The sequence below is a fragment of the Haliaeetus albicilla genome, chromosome 10 (assembly GCF_947461875.1).
Source record: "Haliaeetus albicilla chromosome 10, bHalAlb1.1, whole genome shotgun sequence".
In the NCBI taxonomy this organism is placed as follows: domain Eukaryota; kingdom Metazoa; phylum Chordata; class Aves; order Accipitriformes; family Accipitridae; genus Haliaeetus; species Haliaeetus albicilla.
In genome coordinates, this window is record NC_091492.1 from 30,707,520 (window position 1) to 30,731,802 (window position 24,283).

General features: G+C 47.0%; 2 protein-coding genes and 1 long non-coding RNA gene across 10 annotated transcripts in view; 1 reads left to right on the forward strand and 2 right to left on the reverse strand.

Moving 5' to 3' along the window:
* The window catches only part of SETD1B (SET domain containing 1B, histone lysine methyltransferase), a 55,331-nt gene extending 42,264 nt beyond the window's left edge, over nt 1-13,067 (reverse strand). For all 4 annotated transcript variants that reach the window (XR_011326627.1, XM_069794726.1, XM_069794725.1 and 1 more), the window contains exons 1-6: nt 12,826-13,067; nt 12,360-12,514; nt 11,793-11,891; nt 11,016-11,286; nt 7,719-7,831; nt 3,773-4,948 (exon numbers count right to left, since the gene is read on the reverse strand). Coding sequence is in view for 3 of the 4 variants with exons in the window: in XM_069794726.1 (XP_069650827.1) it covers nt 3,773-4,948; nt 7,719-7,831; nt 11,016-11,286; nt 11,793-11,891; nt 12,360-12,514; nt 12,826-12,898 (1,887 nt within the window). In the remaining variant the exon portion in view is untranslated. The remainder of the gene's footprint in view (nt 1-3,772; nt 4,949-7,718; nt 7,832-11,015; nt 11,287-11,792; nt 11,892-12,359; nt 12,515-12,825) is intronic.
* A 6-nt stretch (nt 13,068-13,073) lies between these two features.
* The window catches only part of RHOF (ras homolog family member F, filopodia associated), a 30,720-nt gene continuing 19,510 nt past the window's right edge, over nt 13,074-24,283 (forward strand). The window contains exons 1-2 of one of the 5 annotated variants that reach the window (XM_069794731.1): nt 13,074-13,200; nt 13,908-15,000. The gene's annotated coding sequence lies outside the window, so the exon portion shown is untranslated. Of the gene's footprint in view, nt 13,319-13,527; nt 15,001-24,283 lie in introns of those variants that run through there. The other 4 variants (XM_069794730.1, XR_011326629.1, XR_011326628.1 and 1 more) reach the window with 4 other exon arrangements.
* Nucleotides 14,911-16,827, reverse strand: LOC138687456 (uncharacterized). Its single transcript, XR_011326630.1, has 2 exons — nt 16,316-16,827; nt 14,911-15,925 (listed from the first exon to the last, which is right to left on the reverse strand). It is a non-coding gene; the product is annotated as an uncharacterized lncRNA (long non-coding RNA).

Below are 24,283 nucleotides of genomic sequence, written 5' to 3' on the forward strand. Positions count from 1 at the left end.
GAGCATCTGCTGCATATGCATAGCTTGTAACAGGGATGCCAAAGTTGTCCTGTAAGAGGCACCTCACCATCTAGCATGGCAAAAAACATTTACAACAGCTGAGTGAGACGCTGAGGGGTGCTGGTGACAGCAGTGGCTTTTGAGGTCTCTGTCGGGCTGCTGTGCACTGTGCAACTTCCAGTTCGCTCCCCAAACCATTTGATAAAATTCACAGTGAGCAGCAAGAGAACTGCTCTCACCTCATTCATGTTTCAGGATCTTTATTTTTATTATTATCTTTGGCATTTTTAAGGCACCCCACCACAGTAACTAGGTGCTTAGCCAAACTACCAGGAAGACAGGAGTCTGTTGATCCTTCAATTAAATGTACTTTTGTACTTATAAATCTAGAAAAATACCATTGTCAATCATACAGACTTCCTATTATACACTGGCTATGCACACAAACTAATACATTCACATAAACTGAAACATGAAAGGCATCATCAATATACAAGAAAGTTACTTGTTACAATCCTGTCTGTCACCCTCCCCAGCACACATAGGCAGGGCCTCTTCCTGTAACAAGCCAAGCAAAAACAAGACCTGGCTCAAATGGGATGTCAAAATGTCAAACTGTACTTACTTAACCTTTGCACTTCTGAAACAGCAAAGATCCTGTGAAAAAGAAATTATTACAATTCTTTCCTTGTTATCTCTCAGGAACATAGGAAGGAAAGTTTGTATGTTGCTACCCTCAGAAATTTTCCTAAAATAACAATGCAGCCCGGCTGTTTTCTTTCCTTGCCATCTTCTAGTTTCTTGAAAAAGCCCTCTCTGCCTTGTCTTCCAGGCTGGCAGGTTGTGCTGTTTGTAAAGAATCCCTTTTCTCCTCTTACCTCGTACTGCCCACATCCCGCTCTGTTCCACCTCTCAGCGCTCGTCCCTTGGCTAAGCTTAGCAGGACTTTCTCTGCAGACTATAATCACTGCTCTGAGATTAGTCGGAGTTAGGTGTTGCAGACAGATGCACAGCCCTTCCTCTCCCACACCCAAACTCCCTGCCAAGCTCTGGCTTAGGAGTATCATACCAGATCTTGAAATCAAACTCCGGGGTCTTGCATGATAAATCAGAGCAATTGCTGGGGCTTGGCTGTACTTCCTTTACTTATGGCAAGTCTGGGGTGGTTAACTTCCCTGACGATTTGACAGCGCTTCACCTATAGAACAAATGTTACCATATTAGCAATCATTGACAAAAATTGTGCTTGTTTTGATGGGAAACAGGAGTAGGTCCTTGAAGAGCACCTATTGTCTCAGGAAAAGCTTCCCTGCAACTTTGCTGGCATCCTTATGAATCCTGAGATTTTCCCAGCTAGAGCACCCGCCCAAAGAGAGCTGGCCTGGGGCTGCTCCAACCCTTGAAGAGCCAAATATGAAGTAAATAACAAGTTCAAACTCTCTGCCCTTTATTGCTTCCTTATGATACTTAATGAGCCCTCCCTATGCTAACATATCATTTCTGCTCCACTCCCCACGCCACACAGTCACTAGAAATATTCCGGTCTGCCTTCCCTCTGTTTTGCTGAAGGATTCTCTGAAGGACTGGAAGTTGAATAGTGGTATCACAATAGGCTGAAGCCGGAGGTTCAGCTTTCCAGCCCTCAGACAGACTCAATGCCCCTCTCTAACTCAGTTGGAAAGCTGCAGCTCAAATTTCAGCCTATGTTAAGTCACTGTTCAGCTCTGTTCCTTCAGCAAAAGGGAAGCCAGGAGAGCCTTTCTGTAAAGCAAAAAACTGGGGGGGAGGGGGAAGAGAAGGGCGGGGGAAGGAAGAAAAAACACATGGAGATCGTTTTTTGTGCATCAGAAGGAGCAATGAAAGGCGCAGGCAACTTTTCAAACGTGCCAGAATAGCTTAGTGTGATTTGTAACCAAGAGGAGGGTTGAATAAACAGCTCCAACAACAAACATCAAACTTTTTTGGGGGGGGAGGAGACAATTAAGGCAGCAATGACCTGCATGGAGACCCTGCTACCACCTTTCTGACTTCTGCAGAGGATGGAGGCATTTGTATCATTTTGTATCATAGAACCATCGATGTGAACTTCTGACACCAGCGTCTCATTAAGGGGAGACAAAGACTTAACATGGGCTTCAACATCAGCATGCCGCAGCCCCATATCACAACCTACAAATATAACATCCCAGCCAGTCCCCCAACGCTGATCTTAGCTACAGAAAGTGCCTGACCCCACATACCATGCTGGCATTCATCCATCTTCCTAAACATGCTCAAAATCAGCTGCAACCCTCTTTGCACGAGGGTAAGGACAGCAGATACAAGCCCAGAATGGCAAGGAGTTGAGGGATGCCTTTCTCATTTTTTTTAGACAAACTAAGAGTATCCCCTCTTAAGCCTGCCAGACCAAGCTCAAGGAATGAAAATTCCATTCCTAATTAATACATCATCAGGTCCCACTAGCCAGGGACTCGCCTCCCAAGAGGGGAGCCTGGGGCAGCCTAGATGATGAATGAGACCTCAAGCAGCTGAATTGTTTCAAAGGTTAAACTGGCAACTGCAAGGACAAGCAGGTTTGGAAAGGCATGTAGAAAAAACAAAATATCCAGTACAGTTACAATTTTTTTTCTATTTAGCACTGAGACCTGCACTACGTTACTGCTGCAGTGCTTTTCCTCCAGTTAAGCACTCCGCAAACCCTAGAGCTACAGAAGCAGCTCCTCCTCTCCTGAAATGCAGCTGCTTCTCGGGTGAAAACCTCACAACTGCAGACCACTGGAGGGAAATCCATTCTGCCAGCTTAACCCCAGCACACTTCCATGGTGAATTAAATTGATCTACCACACTTGGGACATTTACACAAGACCAGCCCTCTAGGATGGTCGAGGACCCCTTACTGCAGAGTTCTTGCACACCAGGGACAGTAGTTTTATTTGCTTGCATGAGTATTATATAAGCTGAGGAGAAAGGGTCTGGCATTTGCAAAGACCTGTATTTTGACCATTCCTTGACACAGCAGAATAGGACCGACACATCCACTACAGCAATACTCACACTTGTTGCAACAGACCTCCCAAACAGACACACCATGCAACGTAATTTCTCTGTCTGCTGGCACCATTCCACACTGTTAAGCTCTCACTGTCCCTTCAGCCACAAATGCCCCAGCAGAGGCAGCAAGCTCCACTCTATTATTGGAAGACTCAGTGGAGCACATCCCCCACAAGCCAACTACCTCCCCCTTCCAACTGAGCAAAGCGAGTATTAAAACCCAGCAACTGTCTCCCGTTCAAACCAGATGGCACAAATAGCTGGAGAGCTATCAAACAAAGTATACATTCAATACTTCGGCATAACATGAAAGCCCCGTTAAGCAAGTGTGTGCATACATACACACCCACACTCAGGGACCAAAGCAATGGCAGAAAGTGCTCGATTAGCTCCTCTAGTGGCTCAAGTGTCTGTCGACACTCAGGACATTCACACAGCATGAGCACTGGCCAAACTTCCGTGGCTTGTGCAGTCCTTGAGCTCTCCTGAAGCTATAAATTGCAGCAGGCTGCTATTATAAACAAGGAAAGCTGGAGACTGGCAAGTTGATTAAGACCATCACTTTGTGTCACGTCTAACTCATTTCCAGCTGCCTTGAGTAAAAGAAAAAGCCACCAGAAACCCTACGCTCCAACGACACTAAAAGAAAAGAGCGACTCCCTGCCCTGTCCAGCTCTGCACGTATGCATGGAGCTTCGTAACTCAGTTCCAGTTCACTTACCTCGTCCATTTTTTCTGACGTCGGAGTCTGGTCACCAGGCACCATTTCTTTAGCCTCCGAGGTCTCAATTTTGGAGGTCCTGCTCAGCTGATCAATGGGAGTCATGCTGGCCTCTGATGTCCCCCGTGAATTCTGACTCAGAGAAGCCGTCCCAGGGATGGGCTCCTCGTCATCAGAGTCAGGTAACGGCGTTGGGCTAATGTCCTCCAAGCCTGTGCTGGAAGGGCGCGACGAAGGCGTCTGACCTCTGTAACCGGGCTGAGAGTTTGAACTGTACATTGGGATGGGAGAGAGCTGGGAAGAAGAAGAGGAAATAGGGCTACCTTCCATTCGGATCTCATTATCCGAGTCATGCTCATTAAGAAAGGGTAACTTTGTTCTCTGCTCTTTTAAGAGCATCTCAATCCGTGAGTCTAAACTGTTATGCTGCATTTCAGACTCCATGGTGGGGGTGCCAGGGGTCTCACTTCTCTCTGGAGTCTGAGAGAAGGATGCTGTGCTTGGTTCAGGAACAGAGTTTGAATCGGGCAAGGGCGGAGGGTCCTCCTGTTTCTCCTTCACTGGGACAAAATCGATGTTAGTGGCAGTGCTGCTTTCCACAACCATCTCAGTGGGAGGTGGCACAGGTCTTCGGTACTCTGTTTCCCTGGAAGTTTGGGGAAACTGCTGCTCATCGGATTGGGGAAATACAGCTGGTGCTTGGTAGGGAGAGAAGGCAGATTTGTAGCTCGAAGAACTAGAGTGGCTCAGGGGAGGAGTGTGAGAGAACTGAACTGGCTCCTGCTGATGGGATTTGTACGTACTAAACTGATGCTCTGTCCCTCGGTAAACACCTGCCGAGTTATGAACATAGTGATGTCCTGGTCGACGGTTGTAGGCATCTGTAAATTTTGTTTCGTGTCTCCTGGGTTTGTACCCACTGTCCTGCCCAAAATGGTACACAGGCGTTGTCTGACGACTAGAATAGGTGGAATCCTGGGAAAACGGTGTCCCTAACCGTGGGGTGTGAGGTGTGCCTTGGGACTGTGGGGTAAATTGGCTGTATGAGTTTGGGGTGTCTTGCCGACAGCTGGAATAGGCTGTGTCATGGGAAAATGGCGTGCTACTGTTTGGGGTAACAGATGATCCCGCAGAAGAAAGGTTACTGTCTTTCAGGCGCTTCAGGGAATCCGTCAACTATAAAAACAGAAGAGAGAAAAGCACCTAAACACACACTTTTAAAAAGATATTTGTCTAATCCAGTTGGTTTTCAGAGGAGTTGAGTACCCAGGAGTTTGCACCGATTTCCAAGGCAAAAAAAAAAAAAAAAAAAAAGTTACAGCATCCCTGAAAACACAAACCATTATCCATTATTAACAGTTCCCTTTGATTTAAAAGAAGGCAGCAAGTAAAGAGGAACTTGTCTATAAGAGGAGGAAGAAGAAAGCAGATACAACAGTATTGCTTATAAGCTATACCCAAGAGCATCAGGTGAACAGGAGACTTGCACAGTACTTTTAGCTAAGAGTTTCAATTTCTATCAACTATGTAAGGCTTGTCTAAATTGCAAATAGGAAAGATAATTATGAAAATTCTGACATACGAAATTATCAATTTATCTTTTTTGTGAACAAATCGAAACATAAAAATCAGCAAACTCCCAGCCTGCAACCAAACCTAGGCAGCAGGGCTTTGTGTTGGTCCAACTGAGGAAGCTGACGCAACACCCTCTCTACCAAATGTTCATCTGTAACAACAAGGGAGAAGGCTACAGGTATAAAAGGCACAAAAAGTTCTCAACTGCCAGAAACACCATTTTAAACCCCTTCCCAAAGACAAATGCTCAGGTAGAGCACTACTGATAATGGCATTTGAAACTGAAACTCTACAAGCCTACAGAACAGCCAAGTAATTGCTCTGCAACTCACTTCACAGGCAGATTCAGGGGGTTTCTAGGAGCAGTCCTGCTCCAACTGAGACTCTGCTGAGTCATAACAGTGCCATGCTAATCATCAGTGCTGGAACCAATTTTCCATAATGCAAAGCAAGAGCTCAGCAAGAATCTTCCTGGTAGCAAGAGAGGTAGGACTGAGCTCCAACTCCCCAGAAGCACACCAGGATAGCAAACTGGTGAGACTACAGGCTGGCTGCTCCTCTCCCAAGCACAGGTAGGTAGAGAGACCCTTAAAATGACCTGCGTGAAACATGCCAGCACCATCAAACTCAAGCTGAGCTCTTACCTGCCTGCTACACTCACACCCATCTCACCCACTCAATAGTGTGGACTTGCTCTTGGTGTGACCCCCTAGAGACCACAACCACATGGACATCAGGAAAGTTTCTTCCTCAACAGTTCTAAAACCTACAGGAAGTGTCAGGAACCAGCCACGTGCTTCCTGCTAAAATCCACATCTCTCCGCCTTTGGTGTAGATGTGATATGGATTGTTTTTCAGTGGGGTTTGGATATGGCCTAGAGGCAGAGATTGTGGCTCACAGAACTGTCAGGTCCTTGCTGCTCTGCATGAGGTGGAAAGCAAATGTCAGGAGTTATTTTACTAAAACTACAACAGCAAACAAGTTTGTTGGCAGATTTGAGTGACAAGAACATGCTGCAAACAGTTAAACTTACCCAAAAAGCAATAATTTTGGTGGTAATTGGGAAAAAAATCAATTCTGGATCATAATATAATACATGAACACAATATCCTAGAGAACAATCTTAAAGATAATCACAGCAGGGACTACTTTGGGGGATACCACCAACTAAGTGTTTTGCTGTTAACCCTGAAGAAGGAGTGAGAACAAATCTGTCCATTTTTATTTCAGATGTGTAACCAGCAGAAATGAAAAGCCAGGCCCTGCTCATAGTAGGGCTCCCAGCAAAATCATTATTTGCCTTCCTCCTGCCTTTAAAAACACCTTGCTGGGAGGTAAGGAAGAATCAATCTCTTTATGATTTTGTTAAAAGGATACTGGGGTTTTGCCTTGTTGCTGTTGGGGTGGTTGGTGGGAGAAGAGGAGTATTTTATTTTTTCAGATCAGTGGGATTTTCATGTTCAATGTACAGCTCTTACCTGTCCTGAAAACATCTGCCCACAGAATGAATGAACTTATGGCATTTTAAGAAGTCATAAGAATGCAGAGAAGTAGAGAGAAGGGGGGGAAAGCAAAAAATCTCTGCCAAATCTCTTCCAAATTCGATGCCTTGAAGTGGGCTCCTAAGTCACAATCAGGAGCCAAAGTACATTTAGACAAGCCAAGGGGGTTGACAACTTCACACAAACAGGCTTCACTTACCCTTCATCCTCTCATCCCGGTGGGGTTCACAGGGGAGCAGGTAACTGTACAAAGCCATTTAGAGAATTGTATCCTAGATATCAACAGACCCCTGGAAGCCCTCAGGAATTCCGTCCACTTTTATTAACAACTGATTCCAGTGACTAATTAAGATTCTGGAAAATTTATGCCACTATTCAAGATCAGACACCTTCCATCTTTTAGCCTTTAAGCAAGGCTGAAGAACGTACGCACTAAGGATTACATACTGCAGATGCTAGGCCAAATGTACCATTGTAAATCATTCCCCCTGACTTCAAGGGAATAATCTCATCTCAGGGACAAATCTGATCCAGTCCTAACTGCAGGAATTTCTAATGTTAATAGGGCACATACTGTCGGTTCTGTAGGTATTTTTCATTCAGAAAGACAAAAAGCACTTACCATGCTATGCAGACACCAGCATACAGATTAGCCACATGCACTGCATTCACAGAGAGTTACATTTGCTATGGCAATTATGACCAAGTTATATTTAAATGTGAATTAGTAATATCCACTGAAACTATGGCAAGACAAAAAAAAAAAGAGGCTAAATTAAAAGTGTTAAACCCTAATGTTAATGATGCATTTGTTTGGAATTTTCTAGAAAGTTACTCTTAAAAAAAAAAAAAAGCTAAGCAAACATACCTGGAGAGTTTCATTTACAGTTGGCGATACATCCTGTTCGGTGCCTACAGGAAGGGTCTGAGGAGTGTAAAGACCATTAACGAGCAGTTCATAGAATCGCATGCGGGTTTCACCTGCACAGACCACAATGGAAGAGTTCATTAAACAGAAATAACACAGCTGATGTAAAAATACGTATTCTCGACACCTGCATGACCCTGCTCCCACTCCCAGCCCGCTGCATCCACACAACAGAGGAGCAGGTATCACCCCTGAGGCTTGCAGGGATCATTTTTAAATAATCTGCTGGCCAAGTGAAGTCAGACACTCTCTTCTCCAGCCAAGACAAGGAGGTTTCTAAATCCTTTTTCCTCTTCTCAGCCTGCTTGGCAGCTCTGCTCTTCACCATGCTTTCTGGAAAGCAGCAGTTTACCTCCTCTCCAAAATGCCAGGCAAATAGCTTGCAGATTTGAGAAGTGAAACTTTCACCCAAGGGACAAGCCTCTGCCAACACCCAGAGCCACTTCAGAAAGCTCTCCCAACACACCTTGCTAGTAGAAACTGGCTGTTATTAATGCAAACACGATGCATGGGAATTCCAAAGACAAAACCCTTAACACTGCTTTTCCAAAAAGACACTGACTAATCCTTCCGCCCCCTAGTTTAAGGTGTGCTCAGCAGCATCCTTCAAAGAATAAAAGCCAGAGAAGCAAACTGTCCCATATATTGTTACTGAGCCTTAGCCTTTACATTCCTGAATTCTACAAAGACCCAGTTTCTTAATATTGGATTTTTCATTACTACAAAAACCCAATCCTTCTTATTTTGCAGTCTGTAAGAAATCTGTCATCAGCTTCACGGGCAACAGAATCAGACCTCAAAACTGCCTCAATTTCACACGGAAGGATAAAGAATACACAGAAAAATGGACAGACACAGCACCTGAGCCCAGAAAATGAATTCAGAAAAGATCTCCCCCGAAACAGGACTACTTTCATGAGGAGTTCCTGCAGGATCAAACCCCAAACTCCCTGTGAATCACTCTGTGCAATTTGAAAGCAAAGCGCCCCTTAGCATGATTCTGCATACTGGAAAACATTCATTTATCTTGAATAAATGCTGCAGATGAGGTTATTTGGTTATCAAATCTCATTTCACAAAGTCTTGAGCCACATCCTCAACTATGTTAACTGTTTTAGTTTAACTAAAGTCATGACAAAATAGATCTCTTCACTACAAGAGCTTGAAGAGATGCTTGAAATATTATGTTTGAAATATTAACACACACCACCCCCCCATAAGACTACAATGCCGTGGATATGGAAATGTTAGGCTTACTTACATGTTTTCAAATAAATACAAACTAATTGTTTAAAAGTTTCATAATTCTTTCTGGAAACTCAATATAATGCAGTAAAAGTTAAAATTTCATTTTCAAAGAGGTTTATGAATGTGAAATGATTCCTATCTATTTCTCTAAGGACAGGTAATTATTGTGTCCATTCTGTAGATGGATAAACTGAGGCAGAGAAGTTGCTTTAAACTAGCTTGTCTTAGATGAGGAGACTGGATATATTAGTTCCAGATTCCCAGGCCTGTGCTCTGGCCAGATAGATAAAATGACATTTTTGCTCCTAATACTTATTTTGCTAGACTATGAAAATCAAGTTTTTAACCAACCTTTCATTCTCTTGAAAAGCTGAATACTAGAAAGAAATGGTGAAAACTATACATATGTATTTTAAGAATGTCCTAACCTGCTAATGCTATTTTAGGAATAACGTTTTTACTTGATTCTGACAGACTATAGCACACTGACAGTCTCACTCTTTAAGAATGAAAGAGATGCAACTGTGGAAAAAGAAAACCATTAGAAGCATACAGCTGGGAAACAAAACAAAAACGCAATTTGAAACTAAGACTTCAGTGTTTTCTCCCAAGAAACAGAAGCATAAACCCCCCTCATTTTCCTGACGCACAGCTAACTTTCTTGAACAGCTGCCTGTTCAAGACTTGCAGAGTAGTTTATAAACAGAGAACAAGTACGAATGTAGTACAATCAGCTTGTTTAAAATGCCTCTCATTAAGAAGTCCACCACTTACGAGCCTGCTTTAGCTTACACTATTGAATCTACAAATGGTTAATTTGCTCTTAAATGTAATTTTTACCTTCAAATTTCAAAGTAAGCAGGGGAAGGAGCCTGTCTGTAAAAATTAATGATACTAGAATTTCAAAGTATACATATGTAAGATCAAGCTTGGCTCACAATATTGAATATTATACTACTGTGATACTTCTTCTAACGGTGACCAGTAATGTCAACAAACGTCCTACTATACCCTTTTAACACATGTGGTACACCAATTGCTGTATAGGTTGTGCACTAAATTGTTGAACCCTTTTAATGCAGAACAAAAATATCAGCATTTTTAAGAAAATGGAGTTAACAGCATCCTCTTCCCAAGAAAGAGTGCAGCAAGTTAGTTTTAAACTAGAAATGCCATGTCTGCAATGAAGAAGTACAAGCAGCAACTGATCTACACCTCCTCTGCTTTAGACATTTTCTAAAATTCGGGCACATTTTAGCAAAGCCCTTCACTAACACGCTTGGAGGAAAGAGAAAAGACAAAGCGGTGAAATGCGATGCTGTCATACTTCCAGAAATTTTATTGGGCTGCCTAGGGCTCAGGTCTGGGGCTGAGAGTTGGCTACCTCCAGGAGTCGGAGCTCCTGTCACTTTAAGAGACAGTCTCACACTTACACACTCGCGCACACACACTGACAAGTGCTGCGTGTGCACTCTTTTGCTGCCAGCCTCGACTTTGCTGCTAAGTATCAATGAAATGCCAGGCACGCAGAGGACAGCACCCAGCCCCGCTGCTGCCGCCAGAATCCAGAGATTTGGGTCCCAGCAAAGGCCCAAGGTTTGCCCCAAAATCCCAAGTTTGCAAAAGCCAGGTGCCACGGGGTCCAGCAGCCCCGGGAGGTGGCTGCGCGGGGCCAGCCTGGGACACGGAGATGGGGGGCACGGGAGGCCTCTAAGAGCAGGGGACGGGGCAGGGTGAAGGCAGGGGACAGGCAGGATGGCAGCATTTTGCAAATTACAGGGCTGTCTCCTAGCAACAGACAACACATTTGGCTCCACGTGACTTGCAAAGGCCCCAGAAACCAGACCCGCTTGCAGGGGGACAGGAGCACTCCCTTCGTATTTTTAATTGCCGGGCCCTTGCGATCTGCAACAGCCTCTTGTCTTGGGAGAGGGACAGGCAGGGGCACCGCAAAACACAAACGCGTGAGGCCGAAATGTGCCCCCTCACCTTTCGTATCCAGCTCCACGTGGATGATGTTGCCCATGACGGAGGTGTTGTGAAGGTGCTGGACGGCCTCCCGGGCACCCTTGACAGTGGCAAAGATCACTTTGGCAATGCCCAGGTGCTTCTTGTTCTTGGGGTTGTAGAGAATCTCCACCTCCTCCACTTCGCCGTATTTCTTGCACATGTCGGTCAAAAAGTTTTCGCGGATGTTGTCGTTCAGCTTGGCAAAGGTGACCTGCTTGGGAGGCACTGGCCCCACGTAAAATTCATCAATCTGGAAACGGGCGCAAGGTGGGGGGGGGGCAATAAAAATAATCGTCATCGTTAACGAGCATGGGGGAGGGCATAAGGATGGCACGGGAGGGAGAGGGTTAAAGCATCCTGCAAACTTTGGGGAAAGAAAACTGCCTCCAAGGCTCTGGGATGAACCCCGGAGCTGAGCAGAGCCTCTGCCGCTGCAGCCGTTCATTGAAACCGGCTCCTTTCTGGGCTACAAATATGTATTTTGAGCAGTACTGTCAGCAGAGAGCCCCCCTCCGCTGCCCCCCACCCGAGAAGCCCCCAAGACACAGCTCCAAAACCTCCAAGTGATCTCATTAGACAGATGCACTGATTTCTCCTTATCTTTATAGAAGAGGATTATTGTTAAACAGTCTGCCAAATAATAATGTTAATAGGAATATGACTGTCATTTAAACGGTCCATTAAACTACTTGGAACTGAAGCTTCACTCCCAGATAAACAAGAACACAGAGCTAAACCCAAAAGTCAGGGCAGTACCTTGAATTTGGGGACAGACAGCTCCAACTCCTTAGTTTTGGTCCATATTCGCCCTATTCTGGGATCCCTGACACAATCCACAGGAGCGATTCCCGAGTTCTGGGAGGAGGAGGAGGAGAAGGAGGAGGAGGAGGAGGAGAAAAAGCACAAAACCAGCAATAACAGGGCTTGAAATTTAAGACACAAATAAAAGAAAAAATAAACCCCAAGGAAGCACGGGCTGTCTCAAGGGAAGGGGAAAGCGCACACACACACACACACACACACGTGTCAAATTGCAATACTGCTGGGAAACGCACACAGATTGGAAACACAGAAATAAAGCCGCAGGTTTGGGTTCCTTCTCGGGCTCCTGACAGTTGAATACAGAGTGTCAGGTGGCAGTAACTTTGGTGGCTGTATGTGTGTCCCCCAGACCCCCCTCCCACACGCATGTGCTACGGCAGGGATTACCACGACCCGAAGGGACCCCCAGCCCCCAAAACGCCGGTAAGACGGAGGCGGGCAGGCGGGGGGGGGGGGGGGGCATAACACAATGGGGGAAACCCACGACCCCCCCCCACTCACAGGCATGCTGAAATGTTGCCCATCGTAACGGTAGAGTTTGTGCTGTCCTTTTTTCAGAGCCGGGTCAATAATCAACTTGTAACTTCTCCAATGGTGATTTCTTTTCTCGACAGAAGTGCTGGCTTGCGTGCTGTTCTCCATTCCGTTGATCCAACCTGGACGGGGAGGGGGGGCGGGGGGGGGAAGGAAGGGGGAAGGGGAGAAGAAAAAAAAAACACACGGAAAACCATAAAGTTAAAAAAAAAATATTCAACAAAGACCTCTTCGTTTTTGTTTTTTTTTTTAAACGAGCCGCCCGCTCTACACACCCAGGCAAGGAGGAAATCCACCGCGAAGCGAGCCCTAAAATGGGGGAATTGCCAGCCGGGTCCCCCCCTCCACCCCAGCCAGACAAGAGGCAGAGAGGGAGGAGGAGGAGAGGAGGAGGAAAAAAAAAAAAAAAAAAAAAAAAAAGACCCAATCTCACTTGAACTCTGCTTTTTGCCATGATCTTCAGGGTGCTTGGCTTTTTCCCCCGCCTTGATCTCTCGGAAAGACATCGCGCTCGGTGGCCGATCGTCTCCGGGCGGCGAAAGGCGAGCTCCCGTCTCACATGGGGCCGGTTACCGGCGCGGGCTGGCCGCCAGGCTCCTGCCTCCCGTTTTCGCGAGCCACCACATATTGTGTGTGCTCGCTGCTGGCGGCGGCGGCCTCCCACAATACACCGCTGCGAGCGCCGCGAACGCCTAACCGCCCTCCGCCGCCTGCACATTCACGGCGGCCGCGCCGCGCAGCCCCCGGCCCGCGGCCGCCCGCCGCCGCCCCGCCGCCGCCGAGCGCCGCCGCATGGGCCGCCGCCGGGGTGGGTTTATTTTTTTTTCCTCCCCGCCCCGGGGTTAACAGCATGCGGGGGGGTGAGTGGAATCTGCCCGCTGCATTTACCTTAGCGCAAACTGTTTCTAAACAAGATGGACCTATAGGTGGGACAAGTTCTTTTTTTTTTTTTTTTTTTTTTTTTTTTTAGGGGAAGACTTCGGCGAGCCCGGACCGGGCGGCCGTGGGGGCGGGCGGAGCGCGGAGCCCGCCGCCCTGCTGCGGCGGGGGAGGGATGGCGGCGGCGGAGGGGGGCCGCCGCCGCCGCACGGCGACTACACGGGCAGGGAGGGAGGGGGACTAAGGAGGGGAGCAGTTTTGCTTATTAAAGGTCCGGAGCCGGCGGCAGCCAATCAGCAGGGAGCTTCCATTTTGTTTTAGGTATTAAAGGCCGGGCGGAGCGGTCCCTCCGCCGCTCGCCGGGGCGCGGAGCCGGGCGGAGCGCGGCGGGCGCATGGCGCGAGCTTCGCTCGGTCCGCGGGGCCGCGGCGGCTCGGCCGCGGTCGGGCAATTGGCTGGTTAAAGGCAGCGGGGCGGCCGCAGCCAATGGGCGAGCAGCTTCCATGGGGCTTGAGTTATTAGACGGCGGTGTAAAAACATCCTTCAGCAGACAGCTAAGGAGAGGCCAACAGATCAGGCAGCCATTTTTCTGCAATGGAGCGAAATGGCCAACTGGGCTTTCCTTTGTTCCAAAAGGGGGATCCGCCATATGAATCCACACCGTCCACTTGCGGGGGAGCGCTCGGGGTGGTGTTAATGTCTGGCACCATGGTAGAGGACTCACTGAAGAAGGAAGATTTAAAAACAAACAAACAAACAAATTTAAAAAAAAAGTGCGGATTTTTTTTTTCCCTTATGGTTCGGGATCCATCTTTGTCTTGTGTAACTAGGTCATGGCACGCCCTATGTCAGCAGTTAACAATTTCGAATGCCAAAAAAAAAAAGTAAATACATTATTTTTAATTTTTTTTTGGTTTTTTTTTTAAGCCTTATACAGCTCTCTGATGACCGAACAATAAATTTTAGAGAGTATTTCCTGTATTAAACACTTGAATCCCGGCCATTTTTATTAACTCCTTTGGTGCTTACAAGGTAACGTTTTAAATAAGGCATAGGAATAGTGAATTCTGGCAAAAAAAAAAAAGGCAATTGTACTATGATAAGCTTTTTTTCTTTCTTTCCTCTTATGTTGTAAGTACCCAATCCATTCTGTCCTTGCTAAGTGTAGTTTTCATGTTAATGTTACTGAAGTGGTCCTGATTGCTAAGCCTTTATTTGCATGTCTTATGTTTTTGTCTGTTTATCTAAACCAATTTATGCTTTTTGAAATATTTTACTTATAAAGCAAAATATCTAGCTAAGAGATGCTTAAAAGTTGTTTACAACCAGTAAATGTTAACCAGGTGTTTTCACACTAACATGTGCCTCCTAAAACTATTTAGGAGAATATTTTTAGTGTCTGCGTGCTCTGTGGAAAAACACTGAACGTCCTTTTTATGTACTGAGTAAATCTGCCACAGGAAGGTAGATTTAAGCCTCGAGTAGGAGTCCTCACTGCGTACGGTCAGTCAACATAGCTGGACAACTTTCTCTATAGCTTCCCCCCCCCTCTTTTTTTTTTGATGCTAGACCACTGCCATACAAAGATCTGTAACTATCTTAACAAGATCTGCTTTGACTTGCAAACTTACGAGAGAAGTGGTGATACAGATCATATATATTTATAGCCGTTATTTTAAAAAAGCGTAACAACTTCACCTTCAGAGCTGCATTCAACTATGGTGCGCGGGTAAGTAAACCCTTTTGCCCTTGCAGAGAAACATAGACCAGGCCTGTGCGGCTAATGTTATTGTCCTGGGCGGAAAGATCCTAATGGTCGTCTGTATGAGCGGTGGCGATCTCCTTCTCCTCAGATACATCTAACAGCGTCTCTGAAACGTCTATTTTCAGGGAGGGATTTCTCTTTCTGCACAAAGCGCTTGGTCGTCCGCAGCCCTGGGTTTTTTTTTTTTTTTTGCGGAGAGACGCCGTGAATCCATTGCAGGCGTTACGTGACTGTTAAATTGAACGCACAAAAAAAAAAATCTGCCTGCGAACAGTAAGATGTTACTGAGGTTGATTTTAAAAAAGGCGAAAAGGCGGTGGTGGTGGTGGTGGCGGTAGGGATCCCTACCATGTTTTATCCGTCTAATTACAGAAGCTCGAACCAAAAAAAAGCAACAAAATGGGGGGGGTGTTTTTTCAAGACGGTGAGTCTTAATGGCGGATGTCTCACTAAAAAGCACTGTAAAATCCTTCATACCGAGAGGCAGTGACTTGGAGAGAGGGGGGAAAAAAGGAGGTCTGGAAGTAAATCCAAAATGAGGGAGTTTCCTTCCAAGTGAGGGACCCTTTGCAGCCTGAGTTTTACAGTTGGAGAGCCGTGACGCAGTTGATATTCACAGCAGTTGTGCTTTAGTGCAGCCACCCAGCCCATGAAATGGCCTCCCCGCCGAAGTCTGGTGGTTTTATTATGTGAAAGCCTGCGGAAGCACCGTGTCCCGGGCGCCGGGAGGGGCGGCTGGCGGCGGGCAGGGCGCTCCCGGTCGCGCTCCATGTTGTGTGAGGGTAGCCGCCATCATGGCTTCTCCTTCGGCGCCGCGTTCTCCTCAGGGCTGGGGCGGCGGCGAGGCGGGCTCTCCCCCACTGCCTGGCGGCGCTTCGCGTCCCGATCACTGGAGGGAAATGGCCTTTTTTTTGTCTTTTTTTTTTTTTTCCCTCCTCTCTCCCCCCTTTCCCGCCCCCCCCCTTCCCCCACCGCTTTGTGAGGGGTTGTGAAAAGCGAAGCCGAGGAGGGAGTGGGGCGCCTGGCGGCTTTTTCTCCCCGCGGCTGCCGCGCACAACATGGCCGCGCCGGGGAGCGCCCTGCAGCAGCGGGAGGCAGCGCTGCGGGCAGTGGGGCTGGCGGCACTCCAGCCCGGCTGGGGACGGGGACGGGGGGGGAGGACAAAGGCAGCTCACATAATGCAGGCGAAGCCCTGGGTGCCTATAAATAAAGCCGCCCGCCCCTCGCCTTCCTCCCTTCCCCCCGCCGCAGCCTCCCGCTCGCTTGCTTTTATAAATACCAAAAGATGAAAGTAGCCTAATGCAGAGAAAGAAAGAAAAAAAAAAAATTAAGAGGAACAAACAACAGTCGTCGTCGTCGTCCCCCCCTCAAAAAAAAAAACCAAAAAACCGAGGCAGTTGTGGGGGATGGAGGGGGGTAAGCCGGGCAAATGAGCAGGCAGCGCTGGCCGCGGGAGGAGCAGGGCGGCGTCGCCAGCCTCCCCGCCTGGAGCGGGCTGCGCTGCGCCCCGCCAACGCGCCGGGGGGAGCGAGGCCGCCGCTCCCCACCGCTCGTCACATGGCTCTTTGTTGTTTTCCTTCTCCTGCCCCTCCTGGGCTTTCCCCCCCTCCGCCATCGCCCAGCCGCTCGGCCGGGGCAGCCGCTGCCCTGCCTCCTCCCGCCCGCAGCCGGGGTGGGATGGCCCGGCCTGGCCCGGCCCGGCCGGCCTGCAGCGCCGAGCTCCCCGGGCCCGCAACCGGGGCTGGCGCGGAGCCGGCTGCCGTGCTGCAGTGCGAGTCGCCATGGCCTTCCGAGGTGTTACATGTGCCTGGTTTTTTTTTTTTGGTTTGGTTTTTTTTTTCTTCTCTTTTTCTCTTTTTTCCTTTTTTTTTTTTTCCCCCGAACAGATTTTCCTGCAGCTCGCTTTGGGTGGAGGCGTGGGGGTTATTTCGGAGCTTCACAAGCCTCGCTGTGCTCTGCGGGGAGTTGCACCTTGTGCTCCACTGCAGACCCAAATTAGGTGAGCTAGGAAAGCCTGGCTTGAGCAACCACTTCAGAGGGCAGGACAGGGAGGAAAAGCAAACACTTGTAGAGAGGTGGCCTCCCTGGTAAGGCTAGAGCAGGACCGTCCTGCGGACCCTGTGGGAGGGAGAAGGTAAGTGGCTGCTTGGCAGAGGCTGCCTGCGGGAGCGGCATGTGCCGGGCAGGGTGCGCCCTGCCCGCCAGTACCTGCGGCTCAGGACCAGCCGCTCCGTGGGTTTGTAAAACCTGTGCTGTGGTATGTGCCGAGGCTCAGGGGTGTTTTCCTGCGAGGGAGCAGGGTGCTGCCGCGAAGGAGGCACCGCAGCCTGCGCCTTTCGCAACGACGCGAGGGCTTACGCTCATCTCTTCGTTTCTTGTCGTCGTCCCCGTCCCCGTCCCCCCCCCCCCGGTCCTCACCGGGTCAGGCTCTGTCGAGAACAAGCGACAAACCGTCCGCACAAAACATAACACGTTTCCATGGAGGGGGAGGAAAAAAAAAGTCTCCGCATGGGCAGGCTGGCTTTAAAACGCTACTTGTTCGCTCTGTGCCCCCATCTCAGGGTGCAGCTGCGGGAGCCATGGCGGTCCGCGGCCGCCAGACCCGCCGCTCGGTCCCTGCAAGATGCGCCTTGTCTGGCCAGAGCCCTCTTTAAACGCCTGGCCCTCGCTCGTGCCAGCAGTGCGACTACCTTCCTGGTTTACCATTGCTTTAAATAATAATCTGCTAATAAACTTGGAAGAAACGGTGACGTTATTCTTAGCTAAACACCATTAAAATGCTCCTCTGCTATTTCTCAATAGAGGTGAAAAGCATTTTGGCTTCCTGGAAATGGCTGAAACAGGCGACGTGTAGCTCAAAGTACGGTGTAGGTCTGTTCGTGGTTTTGTAGGGGTTTTTTGAACTGTAATGAAAACGTTTCTGCAGCTTGCATCATAATGAATTAAGTCAGCACGTGAAGTGATTAAAAGAAAAAGATTTAAAAAGCATTGGCTATTAACTTTCCTGGGATTTAAAGTTTATGTTTAAATAAATATTTGGATATTAGTAATATCTGCATTTAAACCTTAACGTTGGTCTGTTTAACCCTGAAGCAAACTAGCTCTGCCTAACACAGGCTTTGAAACGATTCAGCCAGACCATAATACTGTGGGAGCTTAGACAGCTTTGTCTGTACTTGCACCTCTCTGCGCATTTTTCTAGGACTATGATCTTTGTCTGCAATTAATCATTGTTCAGGACAGCCGTTCCCGATGGTAGAATCCATGAACTGTTCCAGCTGGGAGAGGTCCTAAAGCGTGTGCCTAGCGCCGCATATGTGCAAACCAGGGCCAGAAATTGCTGGGGCAGCAGGCGTTGTACAGCGAGCCCACCGTGCGGACCCAGTGAATTGTGTGGGTCCTCAGCACTTCTGGAAATTGTTTTTGTAAGTCTGAGCTGAAAATTTCTTTCTGTTTTTAGAGTTTCTTAATGACTGTAATGTTCAATGTAGTTTAAAAGTCACCAAGGCAGTTGAGACTGGTTGCACTCTCAAAGTGGTTGGTTTCATGGCTGAACCTTGTATCTGAGAAGCTAAATGTTCTGGTACAGCATGTTTAAGTCCCAGAAAGGTCAAACCAGACTTTCATACTTGAGTTAGATTGACCCTGGTTTACTGTATGAGACTCTTTAGAGAAAGAAAGAGATCTTTCAGGGGAAAGGGAAAAAAAAAACCCATTTTTTTTTCTCTGAACAGCTTGTGGTGACTCTGTGCACATTCTTGAAGCAAAGGGGTTTGTTCTTGCCCACAGCGTCCCTCCCCTGCATTGTTGAGTGGAAAACTCTTATGCTAATTATTTCACTGTCTGTTATCAATAAGAAGTGATTTAATTTCTTTGGCAAAGTGTTGCAACAAGAGAAATTAGATTGAGAAGAAAAGTGAAATAAAAAATATCCAGCTGTTCTGCCAAACAATGATCGTGACTGTTTACAACATTTTGTTTTAGACTGGCTTGTACACAGAATCCTTTATATTGAAGGTTTTCATGTCACAATCCACTGCTTGTGCAAGGCAACTAGTTTAATAGATTATGAAAGACAAAAGAGACCCAGGTTGATCTGGTTTGACTTCCTGCATTACGCAGGTCATGAGATCTTTGTGAATTTGTTGCTTTTTCTCATTTGAAAGAATGTAACTGCAGCATACCTGCATCTTAGAAAAACATCAGATTTTCATTTTTAAATGGGCTGTGAGAGAGAGTAAAATAAGAGTTGCTAAGTTGTTTTCATCAAAATCTACCTTACAGACTAGAAGTCAAAATACCTTTTTAAACTTGTCTAGTTTCTGCTTTCAGTTTCTGGATGTTGCTGTATCTCAATCTGCTTGACAGAGGAGTGCTCCATGACCAGATTTCTGTCCCCATGTAGCTGTGTACAGGCAGATCAACTGAGCATGTTAACAGTCCAGCTGCAGACTTGCAGAGCTCCCCCTCGGGTCCATCTTTACTAATCCTGTAGTCGGTCCTGTCGCGGTTCCCTGTGAACACTCCAGTTTTTCACCATTTTTATCTGGGCAGAAGGGGACGGAGTGATCAGCGGTGATCATACCCGCGCCAACAGCCCTCCTGGCTGAGATGTCTCTGTTAGGCATCCAGGGATTACACCAGCCCATGTTCAACTGGTTTCCCAGCATGGCTCCTAAAATAATCTCAGATATGCTCCCTCTTGGGATGGCACCCCTGTCCCGTTGGTTTGTGCCCTTTGTTCTGCATGTGTGGCTTTACACGTGGCCCTCTTGAAAAGGCCAAGTCTGTAGACAGCATTGTTGCTTGCAATGGCTTTTTTTTTTTTTTTTTAATACCCCTTCCTGCTACTGTTGAGTGTCACCTACAGACTTGATTGGTAATGATTTTATATTTTCTTCCAGATAAACAACTGCTTCTGTCTCCACTGTAGGAGTTCCCTCGTTCCAGGTGTGTATACACCTCAGCTGTGTCAATACTGTGTCAGGAGAAGGTCTGGATGTACACCATCCTCTTGCCACACCCCAGTTTCATGGGAAGAAAGCCCAGTTTAGGCACTGGAAGGGAGCCAGAAGGCACACTGCAGCATTTGCCTGCCCTAGTGTCTACAACATAGCCATTAAATAATTTAGGGTGCAAAACAGGTAGTTGCAGGGCCCATAAAAGAACGATGACAGCTCTAGGACACAGTGGTTACAACTGCATTTTGAGACCTTTGTGTCTTCATGTCTCAAACAAAGAGCCATGTGATGAGCGGCAGGGAGCGGCGGCCTCTCTCCCCCCGGTGCATTGGCAGGGTGCAGCGCAGCCCGCTCCAGATTTTAGTCCATTTGATTATGCTGTCTTGCTCTTATATTCTCCTACTTATAATCACATAAATGCTTCACAGGGCTTGAAGTATGGCACATAAGCCCTCTTGCAGACATCTACTAGTGCTATTACCATTTACCACCAAAACTTGCAATTTCTTAAAACAGTTTCTCTCTTGGCAGCTAAACGCATGAAGCTTTGTTTCCCATGGATTTGGGTCCATAAATGCCCCCTGACAAATCTTCCAGTTCTTTCCCAGTCTTGCTTGCTCTATCTGGCAGAGCAAGGGATAATGTGCTGGCTGGGAGCTCCACAGGGGCCAACCAGGCAGTGGTACTGCCCCTTGGTAAGGGCAAGGGCCAAGTTCTGCCTGCCTTTCCCCAAGGTGGTGGTGCCTCTACTACGTACTCTACTCAGCTATTCATTCAAGACCTAAATACGTTTGGGACTTCTTCCCCACTGCCTCATTTGATTGAGATTGGAGGAAGGAGAGGAAAAATGACACAGAACAACACAGTCACATTAGTCTGTTTTATTTTTAGGAAACCAGGCTAAGAATATCAAAGGAATATTGAGTAGGAATATGGACAGGGTATTTGCCTGCTCGGTTTTTTTGCCATGAAATTTTTCATTTCTTCCTAAGAACAGCAGATGATCTGTCTAGGGAATTTCTCAGCCAAAAGAAGCAACCTCCTGACAGATTTCACCTGTGTCCCAGCATGCTTTGAGGATGCATGGGATGTAAGCATTGAACAATGATGGGGAATCACTAGTCTGCTGTGTTGTTTGGCTGCCTGGGTGCAGGGAGATGTATGGTGATACCCAGTAGTGGAACAAACATTTCTTTTGTTTAAGATCCATACAACTTTTGATGGACATGTTGGATATTTGCCAGGGCTGGGGTTTTTGCTTTCTTTTTAAACTGTATCTGTTCATTTTATTTCTGCTAGTATTATGACAAAGCCACCTCCATAAGATAGGTGGTGAGTGCTTTCAGAGATCTAATAATTCTTGAGCTATAAAGGAATAAAGAAGCTGTTTCAACACGTGACTTGGAGAATGTTTTGTGTTGCTCCTTGCCTATTGAAATGCAGCTGCTATTGAAATGCTATGATTCCATCAGAATGTACAACCGGTTATTTTTTTGAATACTTTCAAGCTTATAAAAATAATGAAATAAATCAAGGAGGTTGGCAATTCTAATCAACATTCTAAACCCATCAAATTATAGAACATTTCAGTTCAGTGCTTCATGGCCTAAACAGTACAGTTTAAAAAAAAAAAAGAATTACAAGAATGTACCATTTAAAGAATTTGGGCACTCACAGAGCTTGCATCAAAAGGAAATGAAGATACAGATAAATAATCTAAAAGGATTTTTATGCATTGAAATACTTGTGTATCTAGACACCTATCATTAAACAGTCTAGATGTGATGGTAGCTGGAGACCTGTGAGCCTTTTTAACAAATGTAGCACATACAGGAAACATTGTAAGTGATGAAGTATAAAATGTTGCAGCCAGAAAGCGATGACAAAGGTCGAATGGAATGAGTTTAGCTTACAAATCGGAGCAGTTTCCTCTAACTGGTGTGATGCAAACAATGTACGACACAAGACCAACACAGTTTTGCCCTTGACATTGTTGCCATTGCTCTCAAATCTGCAGTTAAGGATCCCTATCTTGATTTATTTTTTGACAGGACAGTTGGGAGTGCCCCAGCTGGTTCACTAAGCCACGGTTTTCAGCCGAGTGGGCCAGAATGTGCAGAATTAGGGAATGCTGTGCCATCCATTGCCTTTCTGTGCTGCTGCATAACAGCAGCTCCCAGTTGCTAAGCAGCTGCAGAGCCGTCTTTGCCTTCGCTACCAATCAGCTGTACTACGGGAGCAACATGGGTTCGCCTTGATCGGTGGAGAGGAGCCGGCAGCATGAAAACGGGAGCAGTGGCCATAGCAAAATTGTTTCTTTTCTGGCTGGCTAATGGGCCCCCTGGCAAAAATGCTGGAGTGAAGCGAAGGGACACTTGATGGCCCAGAAGCAGGGGGTGGCAGGGAGGGTAGACAGAGAGCCAGCATATGTGCACAGCGGAGGTTACAAAGACAGCAGATCTTAGCAGAGCAGGGGGCACACACCGAGGAGAAAGAAATGGGAGAGAGGCCAAATGCACCATTCGGAATAAAAAAAAAACAGGAGGAGAGTGCGGCATATGGAGAGGAGAAATAAAGCAGAACTTGCACAGCCTGCGAATAATTGAATAGAAAATACAGGAAGAGAGGGAAGGAGCTTGATTCATTACTGCCCTTCACCTTGTGGAGACAGCTACACCTGGGAAGAGGAGGTGTGCAATACAACTGCATCTTTCATGTTTGCAGTGAACTGTAGGTTTTACTTGTCAACCCCTGCCGTTTGTGGTTTTCTCACTGTGTAGCCCCTGCCTTTTGTTTACACTTGATTCCCACAGGCTCTGTTCTTATCTTTGCCTAGTTTCTTATTTATTTGCGTACTTGCTTTAGCTTTTTTTGGTTTTTCAAGTTAAGTCTTAAAATACCTTTGCCAGATACTTTAATTGTTTTAACCTTCAAGAGGGCAGGCCATTGCTAATTCCAAACTGAAGTTAGTTTCCACTAAATCCGCAAAGCCATCGCTACTTTTCTCCCCCCTCTCTTCTGGGAGCTGCTGATGGAGAACGGGGTTCCCTTTACTTCCCAACATCTTCCCCTCCATGTTGCTTTTCCTTTTTCCTGCGCAATGCCTGCCAGTAGTCCAGGAAGACTTGCTGCTAGCAGTGTGCAGGAAGTGGTTCCTGTGGCAGTAAATTATCACAAATGCCTGACATGTTGCGTAAGGGAGGGTAAAAAAGTGTCACGAACATCTGGGGGGGGTGACCAAAAGAGAGTGTAGTTTTACCACCACTCAGCTGCCCACATGAAAAAATATTTTATGGTCTCAGTGCCTAACATGCAATTGGCTGCATAATAGGAAATGCCAGTAGAGCTGGCAGGGAAGTGGGGGAGCTATGTGTTGCTCTCTCTGGCTTCTCCACACAGAGGATTGAGGGGCACATTTGTGCGGGAGGGTGGGGAGAGGAATTAAAGCTTGTGCAGCTGTTGCCCTCCTCTGTGGCCAGCCCTGGCTGGCTTGGAGGCCTGTTCAGTGAGAACACTTTTGCCCAGGTCCAAAACTGAGTCCTAAAAGGAAAACAGAGGCGCCCACCCAGATCTACAGTAGAAAGGATTTGCTATGGGCTCTGTGTGTGTGTGTATTTCAAGCCAATAAAAACCTTGACAAATATGCAGCCAGATATGTATCGTACTTGGAAGATTTTTGTCTAAGATGTCTGATTTGGAGGGATGCTATATTTGCTTCTTTCTTCCATTTGTCTGGAGTTCTGTATCTTTGAACAGGCACTGTCTATACTATTGTTAGACTCCTAAGACCATTAAAGGTCTAGGGGCACTGACATTTTACAAGTATTCAGCTGCCTTTCACACAGGGGCATTTTTAGCATTATGAGAGATGTAAGTTTAATTAGAATGGTTTTAACCAGGAAATCTCCCCGCCTTAAGAAATCGGAGCTACTATGTTAATCCCAGTAAGCAACTGGGAACTTGACAGTGTGCCTGTTGTTACAATGAGAGGCAGGAAGGGTGAAATGTGTGTAGGAAGGGAGAAAAAGCACAGGAAACATGCCATCAAGGACAGCAGTGTCAAGCTCGAACAGGGCAGCATGCCAGTCCGCGTTTGGCGATGACCTGTGGGCTGGAGCAGCGCTGGCAGGTTGCTGCCCTCTATGTGCCTGCGCACACCAGACCATGCCACCGCCACGATTGCTCAAATACCTTCCCGACCCACTCCGGTGGCTCACAGTGAGGACCTCCAGCCAGGCCACTCTGCACCATCAACCCATCCAGCTCACACAAGCACGGCAGGGGCC